The sequence below is a fragment of the Telmatherina bonti genome (assembly GCF_933228915.1).
Source record: "Telmatherina bonti genome assembly, chromosome: 21".
Lineage (NCBI taxonomy): Eukaryota > Metazoa > Chordata > Actinopteri > Atheriniformes > Telmatherinidae > Telmatherina > Telmatherina bonti.
Window position 1 is genome coordinate 16,032,942 of NC_136630.1, and position 20,591 is coordinate 16,053,532.

Genomic DNA, 20,591 nt, shown 5'->3' on the forward strand with positions numbered 1-20,591 from the left:
TTTTGCTTACTTTTTTTCCTTCCCCCCCTATTGTGGGACATTCAATACCCCTGTGTTACACTTAATTTCTGTCCCCCACAGGACACCGACTAAGACACGACTCCTCCTCTCCCCATGGGAAAGATATGATTACTTAATTCTGCTGTAACTCTCTAAACAACAGTGCAGTTGCATTTAATGTACCGTAAGATGCTTGGAAGGGATGTCTTGACCAACTTTTTTTACGTCATCTTCCACTTGTACCCTCGAAAGAGTTGAATTCCACATACTTGAGAACACTCTCACTTCATCAGTTGCAAATGCTTTTTAAAGCTCTTTAAGCGCACATAACCTCTCTCATATCATCTGTCTTCATTCCTCACCACGATTTATCGCAAATATTTCTCTTTGTCCCTTAAATATCAAACCCTTATCAGCTCATCACTCCCTCAAGTGTCCTCTTCTCTGTTTGTCTCCTCTTCTCTCTAAATGACATGTGCCCTTATAAACCCGCCTGTGTTTCCACTGGTATCATATTTGTTTACAGTTTCCAGAGACTCAGATCTGAGAAAGAGGAAGCAGGGCGGTTGGCCCAGCTCACACAGGCAGAACTCAGGTTGCTATAAAAGTGCTGTCTGGAGGGTTTTCAGGTGGTCGTGGTATATGTAAAAAAAAAATGTGTATGAACATTTGTCAAGCAATATTCCTCATGTCAGATGTTTCAAGTAAATTGTTGACTGTGTTAAAAGCAACATTTTATCATTAGAAGGTCACAGACCATCGTTATGTTTTTGTTTTGCTTACGCAGAAAGATTTCTCTTTCATTGGAAATTCAGCTTTAACCTTAAAGTTGAAGTAAGTTGTGGAAATAGAGACCTGAAAGCCAGGGAAGCTACTTCCTCTTTAGAAAAGAAAAGGATTAAGAAATGAAAGGTGGATGCAGTCGTGGTGGTGTCCCTATTCTGTCTGCTAATTGTTAATGAGCGTTTGCTTCCGTCTGCTTCTGTTGTGTGGGAACGCAGGCCTGTCTACGCTGTCTCCGGCCGGCTCTGGGCGAGGGAAGGACCGGGGAAAGAGCAGGAAGTCCATATTTGGCTCAGCTCCTTCTCGCTGTAGCGCTACAGGGGAGGTCACGACCCAGAACCGCACTCCTGGGAAAGGTAAACATTTGTATTTGTTTTAGAGACATGTGGAAATGGAAATGTATGGGAAATAGATTGTATTTGACAAAGTCATCAACAATCGGTCTCTTTGCTTCTGCAGTAATATTGAGGACTCAGAGTCTCACGTCCCCTTTAAATAAGCAGCTGATTGGTATTCAGAGCCTTTAAAAGAATATCTGTGTCCATCCTTTCAGGTGGCTCGGAGCGGCTCAGCTGGGAAGAGCAGCAGACATCACCCATCCTTAACCCCCCTACGTCGCTCAGTGCCATCATCCGCACTCCGAAGTGCTACCACATCTCCTCTGTCAATGAGAACGCAGCCAAGAGGCTGTGTCGACGCTACTCTCAGAAGCTGATCCAGCACACCGTGTGCCAGCTACTCAGGACGTACCCCGCAGCCACGCGGATCGACTCGACAAACCCCAACCCTCTGCTTTTCTGGCTGCATGGAATCCAGCTGGTGGCTCTTAATTACCAGACTGATGGTGAGGATGATGTGCAGCGATGCGATATGAGAGGGAAATCTGGCTTTCAGAAGGACTCTTGTTTTTATTGAAGTAATTAAAGCAATAGTCCCAAGAATTGATCATCCGTCTGTATCTATCTGTTACCCCAAAAGTGCTCCACGGGTCACATCGGCTCATCTTTTCTGTTAAAGTCATGTAATTCTCTCTTATTACTTTGCTCAGTGTCTCATTTTTTTCTTCTGCTTTCACTCCATTCATTGGAATTTATTTTTTGTCTGTGTTGGTTGTCAAGACTCTGTCAGAAAGATCGTTTTCTAAAAGTCATTTTACATTTAAACACCTTCTGTCTCCTCCATCTCACTCTTACTTTCTGCTTCACCTTCCTTGCATCCTTCCTGTCTTCCTTCCTTCCCAGTGTTCACCCAGTTGTGTGCAAGAACAACAAGTGTATGTTTTATTTGTGGAACATTATTTGTTGAAACAGGCAACATCACTGCAGCTACGGCAAAAACCAAAGTGATGAGCTGCCTTTCATTCCTCTTTAAGTGAAGCTTACCAGAAGTATTTCTGCAAATCTGTCCTTTTGTTTTTCAATCATTCCTGTAAATATTCATTTCAGTTTGTTTTTTTGTTGTTTTTTTTTTTTTCATCTCTCCAGATCTGCCAATGCAATTGAACACAGCACTATTTGAGGCCAATGGAGGCTGTGGCTATGTTCTGAAGCCTGCGGTGCTTTGGGACCGTAGCTGTCCACTTTATCAGCAGTTCTGTCCGATGGAAAGGGATCTGGAGAAAATGAGCCCTGCCATCTATTCCCTCACTGTGAGTTAAAGTGACAAATGTAGCAGAATAGAACCTCACTCAGCATAACAACTTCATCCCTGTTTGTTCTCTTGCTGCATTTCATCCTCAGTCCTTCCTGCTTGTTTCAATTCCAACACAAAGCATGATGTTGCAGCTGCTGCTTTAGTGGTCGGCTGAAGTGGTCAAAAATCCTCTCTATAAGAGAAAAGTTTCAGCTGTATTTGAAAAATCTGTGAACATCAGCGACTTGGTTGTGTTTTCTTTAATTGTACTTAAAATTAGCAGTTAATTGTTTCTGTATTTTCAGTATTTTCTCCAGTCAGACTTTTAGAAGCTTAATAAATATGAACAAAACCAGTGTTTTTGGACAAAAACACACAGAAGAAGAAAGATCTGTTTTCGCTGGTTGGAGTGACTTTTTCTGGCTCCTCATTCATTTCATCAAATGAACTAAAGACTAGCTTGATGTAGCAAACATGCAGCTAACTGCTAACTTTGTTCCTTCAGTGTGTGATTACCAGTGCTCATTCATCACATAACTCCTCATCTTTTTTTTTTTTCTTTCAGATCGTTTCTGGTCAGAATGTTTGCCCGGGTAACAGCTCTGGCAGCCCCTGCATCGAGATGGATGTCCTGGGCATGCCCGTCGACAGCTGCCACTTCCGCACCAAACCCATCCACCGCAACACCCTCAACCCCATGTGGAGCGAACACTTTCAGTTCTCCGTGCATTTCGAAGACATGTGTTTCGTGCGATTTGCTGTGGTGGAGAACAACAGTTCCCAGACAACAGCTCAGAGAACGCTGCCTCTGAAAGCCCTCAAACAAGGTAGAAGTCCCCCTGAAAGCTTCAGATGAGAAGGTTTAAAAACAGTTGTGTCATTTTCAGAGCAGTACAATTACTGTTTTGTGTTTCAGGTTACAGACACGTTCAGCTGAGAACGCAGCATAACGAACCTCTGGAAGTTTCCAGCTTATTTATTTCCAGCCGGAGAACAGAGGATGGTCCCACAGGGGGCGCTACACCCTCATCTTTGGTAAGACTCATGCAGGTTTGTTGCTGAGATAGCAGAGCTTCAAACATCGGTTAAGTGCACTTGTAAAACTTCAAAGCCTTCATAATGACACCCGCATTAAAATTTAAAATGTGATAGACTGCGATCCAAGAATGTTCAAAGACGTCTTGCTGGCTCAGTCAGCAACATCCAAATTTGCTTTGGTGTTGCTTTATCATGCTTTATAGGAGAGTATAAGAGACCTTGAGATAAAGCAAAAATGCCATGTAAGGATGTTTCATAACAACATGCTGCTTTCTGTATCCTCTGCTCCTTCCACAGCTTTTCAGCTCAGAGGAGAAACATGCGTCCCAGCAACACAGGGTCACAGTGCATGGAGCTCCTGGTCCTGAGCCCTTCACGGTTTTCTGTGTTACAGAGCAGACTACTGCAAAACAGTTGCTGGACATGGTTTGTACTTTAGAAACAAATGCAGCTGCAGCTGGAAGAGAGTCTATTTGCATTTGACGTCCTGCTGGGTTTGTTACATCCTCCACAGGTTGTTGCATCATCAGGAAACGCATCAGAGTACTTCTTGTGCGAGGAGAAGGTACCCTTGTTGAAGGAGCGCAGTGAGGTGAAGCGCTGTGCTCAGTATAGATCCCTAGCACCAGAGGAGAAGGTGGTTAGGCTGGTCTGCAGCTGGAACGCTGAAGAGGGATATGTGGGAAGAGTCTGCCTCAAAACAAGAGATGAGGTGCAAATAAAAAACACATGTTCATAATATTGGAATGGAAAAATATCTTGATTGTACTCTTTTGAGTTTTATAATCTAGAGTTTGGCTCCCCCTTGTGGTTGCTTTAGGTAAAGACATGACTTATGTTAATCTGCTGCTGTTGTCATGTCATTGCAGAATTTAAATGAGAAAATCACAGTGTTGGAGAAAGAGGAGGACACGACTGTGGGAGGTAAAGAAGGAACAGGAGGAGGAGGGGAGGATGATATGTTTTTAGTTCAGGTCCATGAAGTCTCACCAGAGCAGCCTCATACTGTGATCAAGGCTCCGCGATACAGCACCGCTCAGGACATCATACAACAGGTGACTCACAGAAGAACGAGCAAATCTTCAAACCAGCAGCTTAAAAAAAAAAAACACCTGGTGTAAAAGAGAAAGTCCTAAACATAAACAAACTCCATGTTTTATCGTTTTGCTCTCTCCTTTATTCTGTTTTGGCCAGACCCTATCTAAGGCGAAGTACTCCTACAGTATTCTGTCTAATCCCAATCCCTGCGACTATGTCCTGGTGGAGGAAGTGACTAAGGATGCTGGTTCTAAGAAGTCCTCCACCACCAAGCCGCTTCAGCGGGTGCTGCTGGACCACGAATGTGTCTACCAAGCTCAGAACCGCTGGCGGGGCGGGGGGAAGTTTATTCTAAAACTCAAAGAGCAGGTAGCTCTAAACATAATAACCAGTTTCCAGTTTTAGAGACTCCTTTTTTATTTTTGTTTTTAATTCAGTATTTATGTGTATATTGTTGCTTTTGATGTTTTTTTTTATCTGTGCTTTTTTTTTGTCCTTTCCTACTGTCATTTTGTAAGACAAAATGCTTTGTTGACTAAAAATTGTGTTTAACCTCTGCACTTCCTGCTTGTGGTAACATGCTGTTTATGCTCAATAATCCTCGCTGTTCAACCTGCCCATTGTTGTCATGTCCTTCATTTCTAACCTTCTGCTGCTGCATTTATTTACATATACCCTGTGCTCTGCATTTTTTATTTTTATTTTTGTTATTGTCATTGTTTATGTGTTGCTAACACATTAATAAGATGTTTTTTTTAATGTCGTGTTTAATTTATTTTATCATTTTGTTTATTTTGAGCTGTTTTGGAAATAAAGAGCTTAAATGATTTAGTAAGTTCTGTTCTGTGTGGTTCTGTTATTTATGCAAGCAAAATGTTTTTAAAAAGATACCGCCGTAATGTCAAACAAACAGAAAAGATTGAAGATCACACTCTTCAGAATATTCAGTCTCTGGCATTCATTAGCAGGAGGCAGAATCTACTAAAAAATGGTGACACAATTCTCATAAAGTAAGCATAGTTTCCTCACATGAATCTATTTCCACTTCCAGGTGGCGCGGGAAGACAAAAAGAAGGTCATTTCCTTTGCCAGTGAGCTCAAGAAGCTGACCAGTCGCAGCCGCAGCATGACAACTGGTATTGGAGGGGATGGGCCAGCTCACAGTAAGGACGAGCGAGCTGCATGCTGTGTGGCTCTGAGTGAGCTCCAGGAGTGAGGCTCACACTTTGCCTGCTGTCTGTGCATGAAAAAGCAACAGAGGTACCGGATGTTGTTTTTAACCTCTAACATTTAAAAAAAAAAAAAAAAAGTCAATGTGAGCTCTAGTTGTTGTGATTTCCTGGCAAGATTTTCTCTTTAAAACATACTTAAATGTAATTCAGGATGTTTCAGAGACTGGCTGCAGGGGATATGCAGGCTACTTGCAGCCTTGTAATGCACAAATTTGGTTGTGTTTCTTAACAAAAAAAAACTTTTTTTTGTTCTCTTGACATTTACAACCTGTGTAGACTGGTCTCTTTGCAGTGTATCAGTGCATTGGTGTGATTAAAGTGTGTTGCATGACGAGTGTGACAGAATAACTGTTGTAGGACCTGCATGGTTCAATGTTGCTCACACAGGACTGACTACCTTTAATAAAGTTGGATATAGAGTACATCTAATAGTAGTGAAGAACCTTCATGGACAATGAGCAGCGATATTGTAAAAACAAAGGAGAAAAACCTTTAATGCATCATGAAAAGTACTTCCAGATGGCTCGATCCTAACTATAGACTGCCACAAAGCAGAACCATGTCAGACTAAGTGGTAATAGGAACATTAGACAGCTTTAACATCATCATCATCGTCCATTATCAGCATCTCCGAGTTTTAGTTAGAAGAACTGCTCAGAAGAGGCAAACTTATCTGACAGATGTGCAAACTGAGCTGCTGTTAAGATCAGAGGCTGTCTAGTTTACATGGCTTGTCTTCATGACACCGTCTGCAGTTTCTTCAGTCAGGCTTCATAATTCTGTCTCCACATTCTGACATGTAAAAACCAGAAACCTTTTTCCATCAAAGAGATGGTTAAACTTCAGTGTTGCTCAAAGATAATTGTCAGGGCTGTGTTGCTGTTATTTTTAAATCCAGAATTTCTGAATGCTAACATAAAAATAAACCTTTTTTCTTTTTGCAGGGTATCTGTCTGCAGCTGTAGGTCTGAAGGCATGGGTCACAGAGGGCAGGGTGGGGGCAGGAATGTTCATACAGGCTTCCTCCTCACCCACCACCCCCCTTTCCATTTACTTTAGGGGGGAGCTCCAACCCGTCCACTTTCCCACCTCTTCTCTCAGCTTCCCAGCCTGGAAGCTTCACCTCCTCAGGAACTGGAAAATCCACAAATGAGATCCAGGAGGGAAGACCTGCACCGACTACTTCTGAACTTGGACGATTACCCTTTTCTACGAGAGGTGAAGTGTTTCCGTGAAGGTCTGAGGAATTGTGGACTTTGGGGATGGGCTCCTGTTGAAGTCTAAAAAGGAGTTTGATCCTGCTTTGTGCAAGTTGAACAACTGGAGGTCAGACATCCACCGAAGGCCGGGTAAAGTGTTCAGCACCTCTGTTGGTTGAATGATAATCAGGCGTTTGGGAATCCCATCCAGCATCAGCAGTGATGTCATGTGGGCATGTACTTCCAACATCTCTTGGTTTGTTATTATTGTGGCTCCACAGAGGGTCCAGGGTACCAGGGGCAGCTGTTGTCAGTGAAGTCATCAGGGACATTAAATAGCACTAACTTTCCTCCTGTTACTGAAACGCAGGAGGAAAAATCTTTCCCTGAGTCACACATGATGGAGTTTGCTTTGATGTGCCAGTTTTATTTTATTTAGCTCCTCCACCAGGAAGAGCTATTATATACACATGTGTGTGTGTGTGTTTAGTATTGATTTGGCTCTAGAAGATGGTGTTTTTCTCTGACAGAATACAGCTCAACTCAGCTCCAGTTATTGTTACTTTGCATCAGATCCATGGCAGCCCTGTTGTAGGTCAGCTGATGATCTGATCAGCTGCCACCAATGTGTGAAACTTTCAGCCATCCAAACCGAGTTATTTACATGCCACATGGATGCCACATCCAGCTAATTAATGGTGCACCCTTTTTTTTTTTTGTATATGTTTTAAAAAATAAAAAAAAGAAGGAAATGACGTTGAGTTGAGCTGTCCTGTCCCAAGTGAAACCAGTATCGTTTGCCTTTTTGTTCTGTAAACTGTAAACGGTTAAAGTGATGTTTCCCTGCTTCTTGCAAGTGGTGGGGAGATTGGATAGAATGAAGGAAAGCATGAGGGATGAGATGAAGAGCGAGTCTTCTTTTCTCCTTCGTGTCTGAAAAGGAAGTTATTATGAAGGCTGACAAGCTGGCTTGTTTTTTTCTTTTCCTTTCTTAGTTGTTGCATTTCCACAGTACTGTAAGTTCCCAATTTGAGGCAGTGCAGAGACTCACAGAGGCCCTTTGAGACGTTTCCACTCTATTTACTTACTTTGTAATGATTGCTGCCAGGCTTCAGGCATTTTCTTGGACACTACCATCTCTGCACTAAAGTGGGAGTAAAAATGCAGCATTTTAAGGGAGTGTAAGTGTATTAACTTGTACTGGAATAACTGTGGAACGGCCTCCTCTCCCAGTTATCCTGTGTTGCTGTAAAATGTTGCAACGCTGCCTCCAACTTTTGGTCATTTTGAAACAGCCTTTAAGGATGATATCCTCTGTTCTGTAACGTGTCTTTGTGCTGTCTTTACTGGCAACAAATAACTTGGGCCAAAGACTTTTATCTACATTTGATAGTTACATTTTTCTTCTTCTTAAAGCAGCGCAGTATGACTGATACGGCTGCAGAGGATCTGTGCCAGTACACAAACGTTCTCAGATGTGAGCAGACACCTGATTCCAGCCTTCTGTACTTTTATCCATAAAGTCGTGATTTCAGCTCTCAGACCTTTTTGTGAAAACAGCATCATCTTCACCAAACAGCATTTTGCACATTTTGTTTTCCTTTGCTGTCATTTTGAGTGTTACTGTTGTGAAAATGGTCAGAATTTCTACTTTATTATGATGTTTTTTTTTTTTTTTTTTAATTTCAGCCAAGTTGCAGATAAGATTTGCAGGACATTCTTACTAGACTTCACTGATATGTTGTCGGAGCCCAAATTTGAAAGTTAATCAATACACAAAAATAATTATTTGAATTTCATTTAATTTATCAGCTTTGTCCTAAATTTGAAAACTATCTTTATATTTGTAGATCACTGTACTATTAATTCCCCTTTTTACATTTTATTTCTCCTAATTTGTTCGTCTTGACTCATTTTGTAGCACTTTTCCCTTTTATCTCTTTCGATTAATAATATTTACATTTTTTACCAAATAATGACTTAAGTTCATTTCTTGCTTCCCGACATCATTTTATATTTCTGCTAGTTTTGGCATTTCATTTAAAAGTATGCAAGTTTTGTTAATATCACTGATCCATGATGAACCAACTAATTTGCTTCAGATTATAAAAGTAAAAGTTTTTTGGTCATGTCGTTGAGGGTTGATGTACTGCAGGTTTTTAGATCTTTGCTGCTTCAACAAGCCCATCAACAGGCTTGGTTTGGAGTTGACATCAAGCAATTGAGGAGACTATTTAATTTAAATCAGATGTGTTGGAGCAGGGAAACAAATGAAGCCTGTGAGATGGTGGCCCTAAAGGACCAATATTGAACATGCTGAGATCAACCCCAAACAAAGAAGCCCTGATTCAAAATAAAGTTGGAGCTTTTAAGACACATTTACCATAAACTACATGTAGTTCTGACTGCATTATACATTTAATTTTCTGGGGGAAAAAAAAAAGTTTAATTTGATCTTTAAAAATCCCTCCCATGAGTTTTTGACTGATGGCGCTCCAGACAAACCTTTGCTAAATCAGTTTGGGCCTGAGAAGTCGGTTTGGAAGAAAGTCCATTTGTATCCTACATTCCACCTTGGCATTCAGCAGACAGAAGCTCTCCCAGTTTGCTAAATGTGACCACAGTTTCCAGTGGAAACTGTTAATTCTTTTACCTCTATTGGTCTTGAAAGATCTTTGCTTTTTGCCAAGTAATGAGTTAGAATTTTAGTGCAATATTAAAATTATGTCACTTTTACTCTATTTTGTGCAAATTTTAACTCTTGACCCTAAATGTTGGTTTCAGTTTGTCAAAGCTGACATTGTTCATGCTGACCGGTTACTGTCTGCTGGTGGTGATGCAGTGCGGTGCTCTGGTCCCTGAGGATTGCTGTAATCAAAGTGGATCAGCCCCAGAAACCACAAGTTCTTGTTGGTGATAATGAAGCAGTAATCCTTTCATCAGGCTTTTGTTGTTATTATGGATTAGAGTTGGAAAAAAGCGGGAATGCATTATGTCAAGTGAACGTTAACACTTCATTAAACGGTCATTACCTGCAGCTTCCCTGCCTGACTGAAAGCTCCTAAGTGTTGTGAAATCGGCGCTGCAGGAAGTTTTCTGTTAAACTGTAAAACTTGTCTCGTTTCCCTTCTTCCTGAAATGTAAACCTCATTTCTGAATGTAACATTTCTTACAACCTGAGAAAACTGTGGTTTGGAAGTTATTTATTTAAATGTGAAGCCCTGGTTGGCAGTTTATATGTTGTTCATGTGCAAGTTCCTGCAAGTAGTTTTAAGTGTTTAATTTTCTTTTTATTTATTTCAGTGTGAGAGAAGGTGATTTTACCATCCTCACTCCATTCAAACATATTTAGATATGTAAAATATTTTACTTTATGTGTAAAATATTGAGTTTAGCATCATACATGTGACATGTTATCCTGCAGCATCATTGCTTTAATGTCAACAAAGTTGGACTATTTGAGACTTTTGCATTTTGATGTACTTATTATATCCACTGAATATGTCACACGCAGATTGACTGTGTTTCATCTTTAGCACTCTTCTGTTTCTGTAAGACATTCAGTATACCCTTTAACATGTAAAAGATGGGACTGTCAAGTGAACGTTTGTGTATTTACTTGAATTTTTAAATGAATATTTGGTGGATTTGTTCTATATTGTAGCAGGATCACAATAAAAATGCAAATATTTAATGATGCGCAACTTATGTTTTTGTGAGTTTCATTAAACTGAAATGAAAAAATACTTTTATTATCTAAGGAAAACTGTAATCTTGTAGTTTGTGAAGGTAAAATGTAAAAATGATATTCAGATAGAAATGTTTATTTCACAGTTGCCTTTTTTCTTTTATTTGAAACCTAAAACTAGGTATTTGTTGTACAAGCACAGCAAAATTGTCTAAAAGAACTTTATATTAAAAACCCACAACAACACTTTACCTCTTCATTACCAGCAGGTCGATTCAGAAATAAACTTTATTGCCATTCGGAGGTAACAAGGTTTATTATTAATTACAAACTTTTTCTTTCGCCTTTGTGATACTTTTGTATTTTGTTGGCAGTGTGCACTTTTGCAGTTAAGAGTGTCTTTATCTTTATTCATTGGTGAGCTTTATATTCTTTTAAGTGCAATTAATGTACCTAAAAGGTAGAGTTAATGTATTAAGTACAATATGGACGTACTTATGAGGAGTTTCCAGGCTGTTTAGTTAAAGGAATTATGTTAATTTTACTCCTACAGTGGCTTAATACAGGTTATCCCTGTATTCCCTTTGTGCCTACACTTCACAACATATTCTATAAAAAAAAGAAAAAATCTTTTTTCTTTTTTATACACAATAAGCTGTTGGAAACCCTTTCATTACAGATCTGTCCTAAAGAAACCTGACAGTGATGGTCCAAAGAAGTCCAGCTTTCATCGGCCTATTGTTCCTTTTATGGATGTGTGAAAATGCTTTTTTTCACCATTTTAATTCTGCCTTGTTGCCAATTCTTCTGCTGTTGGTGCAACTTGTCAGCATCATTTAACTTGAATTAGAGTTAAACTTTGCATTTATTAATGCTTTCATAATTAATGATCTAAGATTTAGGACAAAATGTCCTCTTTCTGATATCACCCCAGCAACTAATCAAATCTTTGGAGCTGTAGTTTAATGAGCCAAGCTTAGTCTGCCTTCGTCTCCAGTACAGCGCAGTGGACTCTGGAATCGGTGACACGATCAGCTCATTTGGTTGAATCAATAAGAGCTGTTCAGACGTGCCTGGCCTTCCAGAGACTGTTTAAAATATTACTCTGTGGCTCAGTCCACTAATTCTGTTTAATAAGGAGCACTCGGTTTCAAATATCAGCACCAGTACAGCGAACACTGACGACTCCCTTAATGCAAAATTATGCAGTCATCAAATTAAATTACCACTTTTAAATCCTGGTAATTCTGCAGGTTAATGATGCTTCCTCCCAAGACTTCAGATGAAACAATCCACTGTAATGTGTTATACAATTAAAAGTTCCCCCCATGCTTTTTGTGACGAACTTTGACAAGAGAAATGTGCTCTGTTAAATGGGTCCCTCAGGAAATGAGAAATAAACCTTATGTTTTAACACTATCTGCTTAACTGAAACAAAATGCAAAAGAGAAGGACATACATGAGAATGACCCCCTTACCACTTGTGTTTTTATTTTAATATCCCAGATTTCAGTTAAATCAAAGCTTTAGTTCAATAATATTTATAGAAATATTGTTATTCCTATAGCATAACTGCCTTAGTTTTATAAGAAACGGTGCAGTCAATCAGCAATACTAAGCAATACTAGCAAAGTACCGTTACACATCGCAATTTAGCCAAAATATGACTCAGCATTTTGCTATGAAGTTTGCAATATAATTATTTGCCTTTGTTGTTGAGAAATATTGCAAACGGCATCAACTTCCATCTCTAGAAAATATTCTACATTAAAATATTTCATTTAAAACCTATTTTTTATGAAATTATAACACCTGCAGAGTCAATAATAAACCAATCAATAAAGTCTGATTAAGGATCCCAGGAAAGTTGGGAGACAATGGGACAGAATGCAGCGATATGCAAATTTTATAATATTTTTTTTTCTCAATAACACATAAACAACATATAAATATTTAAACAAACATTTTATCACTTCAAATAGAAAATATGAGCTTCTTCTGAATTCAGTGGCAGCAAACGTTCTGAAAAAAAAAGCTCGGACAGGGTGACGTTTGCCATTGCATAGATCTCTACTGTTAAAGTCTGTGAAGTCAGGTGACCACTGAGGAGGTTCAGGAGACGCATGTTGCCCAATCCTTATCTGAAGCAGGATTCTAGCTGTTAGTCCTGACGTTTTCTGGTTATGAAAGGGCTTCAAGCAGGCCAGTTAAACAGCTGGACTTTTCTCCTGGAATGTGGTTTAGTATAGTCTTGCTGACATCTGCATGGCCTTTCCTGAAAGAAGTGTCGTTTGGATGGGAATAAAAGTAAAAAACTATGTACTTGTCAGCATTGGTGGTGCTTTCAGGGATCTGTAAACTGCCCACTCAAGTAATCCAATACAACCAGAGAAGGAATTGTCAATTGATAAACTGGATCATACGTCTCCTCTTTAATTCACAAGACATGGCCATGGTCTTGAAAAAGGACTTCAAATGAAAATTTATCTGACCTCTGGACAGCTTTCTACGGAGTCAGACCCTTTTAAATGATGTTTATGGCCCCAGACTTGTGGTGGTATTCCTGAACAGAATCAAACATGTTTTATAATGAAGTCCAACATGAGGTCCTTCCTTTGACCTTCAGCCTGGCCCTACATGCACACAGATTCCTCCTGATATCATAGACTACAGCTGGGGGATGTTCATAGTGTTCAGAATTTGACCATGCAGATGCTGAAATTCCTCCTTTATGCTGTGTAATGTTACTGACTTGTTGCCAACTAACCTCACTAGTTGTCAACTGCAGTTGTTTTGATTTGTAGAAATGATTTTTTTTTTTTTTATAAAGAAAAAAAAACCTTTTAGCATCTGAAGAGCAGAGTCTTCTCTTTTTCGAGTCTCAACTACATGAAGTTTTGAAACCCTTTGGACATAATTTTCAATTTCCTATGCAGCAGGTGTTTTTACTGGATGACAGGTCTGTACTACAGGTGGACTCACTGCTGAAATAAAAAGTGACAAAGGCAGCTGTGTGGTAGCATAATTTGTTCCAAAACATTTCACGCTTCATGCGTCGTAACTATGAATCCCAATGATGCAGTCGGATTTAAAATGTTTAAAGAGAACCAATAACGCTGAACAATACTATAAAAAAGGGATAGGCAGCGTCTGATTCTTGAGGGCCACAGTCCTGCAAGGGTTAGGTGTTTCCCTGCTGCGACACACTTGTCTCAAATCAATGGGTAATTGGCAAACTTGTGCAGAGTTTTACTTCAAGATCTGCATGAGTCTGCTATTCGGTCTCTAAATACTTTGTTTAAATGTCAAATTTCCTGTTAATATGTATTAATATTAAATCCCTGAACCTTTTTTTGTTTTGTTTTAAAGCCTGTTTTTACTGTTTATTTGTGTTGTATCCCCCACGGCTTCTCAGTTTTTACAGAAGTAACATCACAACTTCAGCTTTCATCGGATGAAACTTTATTTGGATCTGGTCTGCCAAGCAACTTGACAGGAATAAAAAGGCAAGTGGGAACAATACAAGACTTCATGTGTCAATGAAACATGTCAGGCAAATTTAAGATGAGTTGTGCCATTGGCCTTAATACTGAATGAAACCCGCTCAGTTCCATACAAACGCCAGTCGCTTAAAGGGCCATAAAAAGGTTCATCAAGTTTTTCCCTCACTGTCAGTGTAAAAATATAGCAAGTCCTCTCATTCTAGGTCCAGTTTTTTTTAATGTGCTGCAGCTCTGAGAAGATGGAGCACTGAGACATGAACAAAAACAACAGTTTTTATGCGTAAACTAGCAAATAAGCAATCAGATGCTGAAATACTCACTCAGCATTTCTGAACTTAAATAAGAGAAATTACTTTAGCTTGCATGAGTAATGCTTACGCTCTGTAGGCTCAGGACCAATCAGATTCTTAGATTCATTTAAGTGAAACGGAAAGACTCCATTAGTTTTACAGCTAATGAACAGAAATAATGTTCAAACCTTTTTATGAACTTGGCAATAATAACAAGCACAGTGATCTCAGGCTCAGTCAGAGTTTGGTCATGGGTATGTGAAGGCTGTTCCACGGGCCCATCCACAACTCCTCCTCATCAGACTGCGTCCTGTCACTCAGACATTCCTGCGGCTCTCTCGTCACGACTCCGTCTTTGTCATTGCTGTCATCGTCATCGACTTTGGACTCGTTCTCACCTTCTTTCAGCTCGTCTCTCTCCGCTGAGCTCTCGGCTTGGTCCACGCTGCTCTGTGTCACTTGGAGCAGTCCAGCTTTAGATGTTAGACCTTCGGGGCCCGTGTTGCTGGTGCTGGTTGACCCCAAAGATGCGCTAGATTGTCGAGTACTTGACACATTCAGTGTTTTGTTGTTGTCAGAGTTAGAGAAGGTGGAGGTGGTTGGTTTAAAGCTTTGGAAGGTGTGCAGCGTGTTGCATCCACCCTCTGCCGTTGTCCTGGGGTTGTTTAGGGGTACTCTTTCCTCCAGTGTGGCAGCCATTTTGTCTAGTTTTTTAAAGTGCTTGGCCAACCGTGAGCTGAAGATGGGAGAGCTCAGCTTGAGGTGGTTGTTCGGTGTGGTGGTGGTGGTGTGTGTGGGACCTGTGACGTTTACCGACCGTCTGGTGCGGATGATGGAGCCGTTCTGGGCCACGTAGATGCTCCCGTTAACATTAACATGGCTGTTGTTGGTCAAGGACAAGCGGCTCCGTTGGGTTTCCGGCATGCTTTCCTCACCAGTGGAACTGGTCTCATACTCCCGGTCAAGCACCAGCTTGATCCGACGTTTTCTGCTGCCCTGCTGGGGAAACAAACCACATGGCATCAAACAAATGGGCTTTCACGTTTTCATCAATTTACTTAAGTGGTGTGTTCAGTTTGAGCAGGAGAAGTGTGAGCAAAGGAAGAGATGCAAAGAAATAAATCTTATGTTAGTTGTGTTCTAAAAACCACCAATTGATACAGGAACAGATGTTTCTTTCTACAAAAAGAAATAAAGATGCTTTGAGTTCATTTAAAGGGGTGCTATTATGGTATTTGGAGTTTTCTGAGCTTTCTACAGTGTTACAGTGTTGAATCCTCATCAGACATGTGAACAGCACTGTTTTTTATCACCTAAACGCATGTTTGAGTTTGAGTTTGAGTTCCAGCACGCTCTCCGTTCGGTTTCCATGGCGACGAAAAACGTGTCGTTTTAGAGAGTTTTTTCTACTTGGAAATCCTTGTGACGTCCCGGGGGATAAGGTTCGGTGATTGGTTACCTTCTACTGGTTAACAAGGGCATGTACAAATACATCAGGCAGGTGGAAAACGTCGGATAAAGTTATTTCCAACGATGGCTGCTGAGTTTACCAAAGAGAGACATCCTGCTGCATTCCTTGCTGTGGGTTGCTGTTTTCCACTTTGTTTTCAGGGTCTGATTCAGGTTCCAACATGTAGGGCTGTATGCTATGTGTTGACATTGTATTATTTTTTTTTTTTTTTTTATTGAGTTCATATTAGCCTAATCCTTCTGTTTATGAGATGTTACAATGACGGCGAAAGCAGTTGCGGTGCGCGCTCCCGATGTAGTGCAGTGGCGGGAGGCGGGGCTTAATGCGGAAGAGTCTCAATCCACTCGTTTTGCCCACAGGCTGATCTGACAGCCTACGGAGAGGGTCGGTCTGAAGTAAATAAAGCGATTTTTGACAATAACTCGATCAATCCCAGCCCTTCTGGGCTCAGAAATAAAAATAAATTAGCCTGAAATGCACATAATAGTTCCACTTTAAAACATGACAGCATGTCAGAACGTTAAAAAAGCTTATTGTAGGAGAAAGTTACATAAAAACAGTGTTTTCAAGCAGCTTGAATATGACTGATAATAGAGAAGAGTGGAGGTTGGTTTTTATTAAAAAAAAAATTGTTTGGCGAGAAATGAGTCCAGAATTAAATCCAACTCTCAGACATGGAGGTGGACTCATCATGCTGTGGGCTTGTGTTGTCATCACTGACATATGGATCATTTTACTGGAGTGACTTCACTTAAAATATAAGCAAATTCTGGATATTAAACCCCCACAATGTCACGTCTCCAGTCTTAAACAAATGGAAAACAAAATAAACATAAAAAGTTTAAGAAAGTAAAAGTTGTTCAAAGAACTATACTTCTTCCTACCCCTTAAACCTGTCAACAGAACACATGGGTATTGTAGAGGTTATACGTATATGTATGTAAAGAATATAAATAATGTTGACTCATCTGAAATTTAAAATTAAAAGCCCTTCGCTATAAGAACGGGTTTAAATCTCCCAAACAAGACTTTTGACTGACAAAACAAGTCTAATATTTTTAATTCGAAAGAGCTACTATGTCCTTATCTTCTACATATCCTTCATCTTCTACACTATAGGATGCTCGTCTTACAAAATTCAGTGAAGAAAATAACAGTGGCGTGTTCTTGCTGCATACACAAAGTGAGGTCCGTGCAGCAGTTTTAATTTCATGCTTTTCAGCAGCTATTCAAAGCAGCCTTTGAATTGTCTGATGCTTTGAATTTTACCAAAACAAAGCATTGAATGAACGCCTTTGATTATAAAACTGTATGTTGGATGTAATAGTCTACTGAAGGTTAGAGCCAACACTGCTCACACACACACACACACACACACACACACACACACACACACACACACACACACACACACACACACACACACACACACACACTTTGCAGGAAGAAAGAGGCAGCTGTGAACAGAGCTCTGATCTGCTATCACACAATGTAACCCTGACAGTTTTTCCACTTAACCTTGAAAGTATGGAAGTAATGATATGTTCTCTTTTTCTTGACAGAGAAAGCATCTTTTCCCCCTGCAGATAACCGGCTGACAGATCCCAGGAGAGTGACGCACACAGAAGAAACAATGACAAATGGAAAAAGCTGAAAGAAACCTTCGCTGTAACAAAGAGAGGTCAGTGAATAACAATGTTTGAGCAGCAGCAGCTGCAGAGACATAATCAGCTGGAAGTGGAGCTTTTGGAAAAGTAAAACAAGAGAAGTCAGCTTAAGGGAAAAAAAGAAAAAAAGCTGCAGATGTAAACTTGACAGAGGAAGAGGAGGGAGAAGGCTGATTGGAAAAAGGGGATTAAAGACAAACAAAGAAAGGCGAAGGAGAGCAGATAAGAGATACTCTGAGAGGGCAGCAGAGGACATGCCAGTCCTCTGCTGCCAGCAATTTAAACTCCTGTGAATATAAATCACAGCAAACGGAGAAGAAAGGGAGACAGATTACAGTAATAGATTCCACTCAGGTAATGACTGCAAACCCAATCCAAGCATTCTCACAAAGACCTTACTTAGTGGCAAAGATTTTAATCTCGGCAGGGGGGCTCAGGCCTCATCAGGATTTCAATCAGCTGGCTCATTTCCCAATTCCCCCTCTTCTTCTTCATCTTCATCTCCGTCCTCGCTATAGCTGCTGCTCTCCTCCTCTTCCTCAGAGTCCTCAATGATGGGCGACAAATCGTCTGAGCTGTTCATCACGCCCGAGCTTATCTCTGATTGGGTGCGGCTGGAGATTTGCTTGCTGGCTGATGACTTTCCTGATCCGGTGCTTTTTCGCTCCTCCTCCTCCTCCTCCTCCTCACTGGCTTCTTCGCTCTCTTCATTGGATCTTTCATGGGAAGAACGTGAATGTCGGGATGTTTTGGGCCTAGAGCTAGAGGATGTGGAACCTGAGTATCTGGAGCTTTTGGAGCTGCCTTTCCTGCCGTAGCTGCTCCCCCTGCTTCTGCCTTTTCTACCCATCCTGCTGCTGCTGCTTGAACCTTTTCTGCTCGCTTCTGTCCTGTCATCTTCACTCTGTGACCCCAAGTCATTCTCAGACTCCTCTCCATATTGGCTCGACTCTTCCCTCTCTGTTCCTGAGTCGGACTCGGTCGTTTCTGTTGTAAAAGATAATGTTTGGCTGCTTCTGTCAGAGGGACTAAACTCTGATGGAGACTCTTTGCTGCCATTTCCTGATTCTGAATCACTCTGCCCTGTCACACTGTCACTAATCTCCTCTCCTAACTCCCACCTCCTCCTCTCATCTCCTCTGGCAGACACTGATGCAGAAACACTCATATCTCCTATGGAGCCGTATATCTTCCCACTGTTTGCTCCTCTGTCCCAGCTTTTACTATCGGCCCACTGTTCATCTCCCACCCTGGCGGGTCCCTGGAGCCTTCTGGCCAAGGAGATAAGGCTGAGGGCCTCGCTCAGCTTTTGTTTCACTGGTGGGGGTCTGCTTGCTTCAGTGGATGTTTGGAAATAACTCCCATCAATGAACATGCCACCGTCCAGGCTGACATGCCGGCCAGAGAAGCCAGGGAGCTCTCCCCTGTGATCCCGCCTGCCTCCCTCTCCTTGTGCAGCTGCATTTCTCATCCCATTCCTCATCGTGCTGCTTTTGTTGCTTTTCCACCATGTTTCTAACTCTCCTCTTCCTCCCCTTTCTGACTTTTTTTCTCTCTCTTCCTCTTTTCCTCTATTATCGTCTGGTCTTTTCCCTGCCTCCCCTTTTCCCAGCCTAACATCTGCTCCTTCTGCTGCTCTTCCCCCCAGTCGCCCCCCTTCCTCCATTGGTCCGACTCTGGCTTTGCTCCAAGGTGGGTGGATGGCAGGAGCGGATGTTTTACCCACAGGGGACAGCAGTGCACTCATTTTCATTACAGCCTTTAACCTGGCAGCTGTACTTGAGCCTTTAGGTTTACTCGTACCACCGTCTTGTTTTTTGTCATCCTCAGCTCTGGGAGGACCCAGGGTCTGTCTTGGAGGTGGAACAGGTGGAAGATGGGGCTTGAGAAGGGTGGGGGGAGGGGCTAACTTGTCTCCTTGAAACTGTTTCCTCACCTGTTGTCATGATAATACATATGAAAAGTTTACATTTAAAAAAGCATAAGTAACACTACATATAGTTACATAATATGAACATATGTTACATGTTCATTTGAAATGAGAGAACAGTGTCACGATACTACTGCATGTGTGCATGGGAGTGTACACATCTAACAGCAGAGCTGAACAGATTGGCATAATGTATAGAAGACCCAGATTTGCATGAATAATCTTGTGGTTTTCCTTTTATCATTATCCTTAAAAAAACAGTGTTTTATTTATTTGAGAGCTGGTTGGTTCATATTTCAGAAAGCCTAAGCTTATTGTTTACAATGACGGCGTGAAAACTCCTCAACAAAGCTTCCAAATCCAAATCCTGATCTGATCCATTCTGTATCTATGCTGGGAATAATATTCCCAGTAAATCTCACCAGTCTATATTATATTTATATTCTATTTTTTCAGTACATGTTATCATGCTTGCTGAACAAAGTCAAAAAACTTAAAATCCTGGCACCACCTGGTCAGCAGGTTCCCCGCTTGAGGAGTTGTCTCTTTTAAAATGTTTTGGCAACACTTTTCTCATTAAACTTTTGTGCCACATAAATGAATTTATTCTTTTCTTTTCTTTTAAGCCAGAGTGTTCAATCAAATGCCCTAGAAGTAAAAGATTATTTTAGACCTTGGTTGAAGTTTCTTGATAGTCCACCATGTTGGTGATGGAGAAGTCTGGATTCCTGAAATACAACTGTAATCTGACAGATTTTTATAAGGACTTAAGCAATTTAACTTAAAATGTTGTGACACAAAGATAGAAATAAAATCTGACCTGTCAGAAATGTTAAACCCTCAATCCTCGGTTTAAAAGAGTCTGTGTGATGTCAAACATACAACCCTTCTATAGGGTCAATGGGATAATGATGAAAAAATAAATGTTTAGCCACTTGCCTCTATAGTGAAACATGGAGAGTCTAGAAAAGGTTCCTGTTAGCTGTGTAAGCTACACAGCAAACTGGGAGGCTGCAGCAGAAAGCATGAAGCAGCTGTGCTTCGTCTACACCCACACAAAAACATTCAGATCATCCGCTTTCTGCCCTCAATGTTGTGCACGTTCATTTATGCTTTAAAA

At 40.8% G+C, this 20,591-nt stretch overlaps 2 protein-coding genes across 2 annotated transcripts in view; one reads left to right on the plus strand and one right to left on the minus strand.

Annotated features, from left to right (window-relative positions):
- The window catches only part of plce1 (phospholipase C, epsilon 1), a 63,941-nt gene extending 53,322 nt beyond the window's left edge, over positions 1-10,619 (plus strand). The window contains exons 32-42 of the mRNA XM_079260538.1: positions 1,002-1,139; positions 1,337-1,627; positions 2,268-2,431; positions 2,981-3,242; positions 3,332-3,450; positions 3,751-3,879; positions 3,968-4,165; positions 4,323-4,508; positions 4,648-4,860; positions 5,543-5,654; positions 6,668-10,619. Of these exons, the coding sequence (XP_079116664.1) occupies positions 1,002-1,139; positions 1,337-1,627; positions 2,268-2,431; positions 2,981-3,242; positions 3,332-3,450; positions 3,751-3,879; positions 3,968-4,165; positions 4,323-4,508; positions 4,648-4,860; positions 5,543-5,654; positions 6,668-6,876 (2,021 nt within the window). The 3' untranslated portion in view covers positions 6,877-10,619. The remainder of the gene's footprint in view (positions 1-1,001; positions 1,140-1,336; positions 1,628-2,267; positions 2,432-2,980; positions 3,243-3,331; positions 3,451-3,750; positions 3,880-3,967; positions 4,166-4,322; positions 4,509-4,647; positions 4,861-5,542; positions 5,655-6,667) is intronic.
- Positions 10,620-14,640: 4,021 nt separating this feature from the next.
- LOC306771372 (protocadherin-15-like) overlaps positions 14,641-20,591 on the minus strand; it is a gene marked incomplete at both ends in the record, with an annotated part of 199,731 nt that continues 193,780 nt past the window's right edge. The window contains one exon of the mRNA XM_079260539.1: positions 14,641-15,399. Coding sequence (XP_079116665.1) covers positions 14,641-15,399 — 759 coding nt within the window. The remainder of the gene's footprint in view (positions 15,400-20,591) is intronic.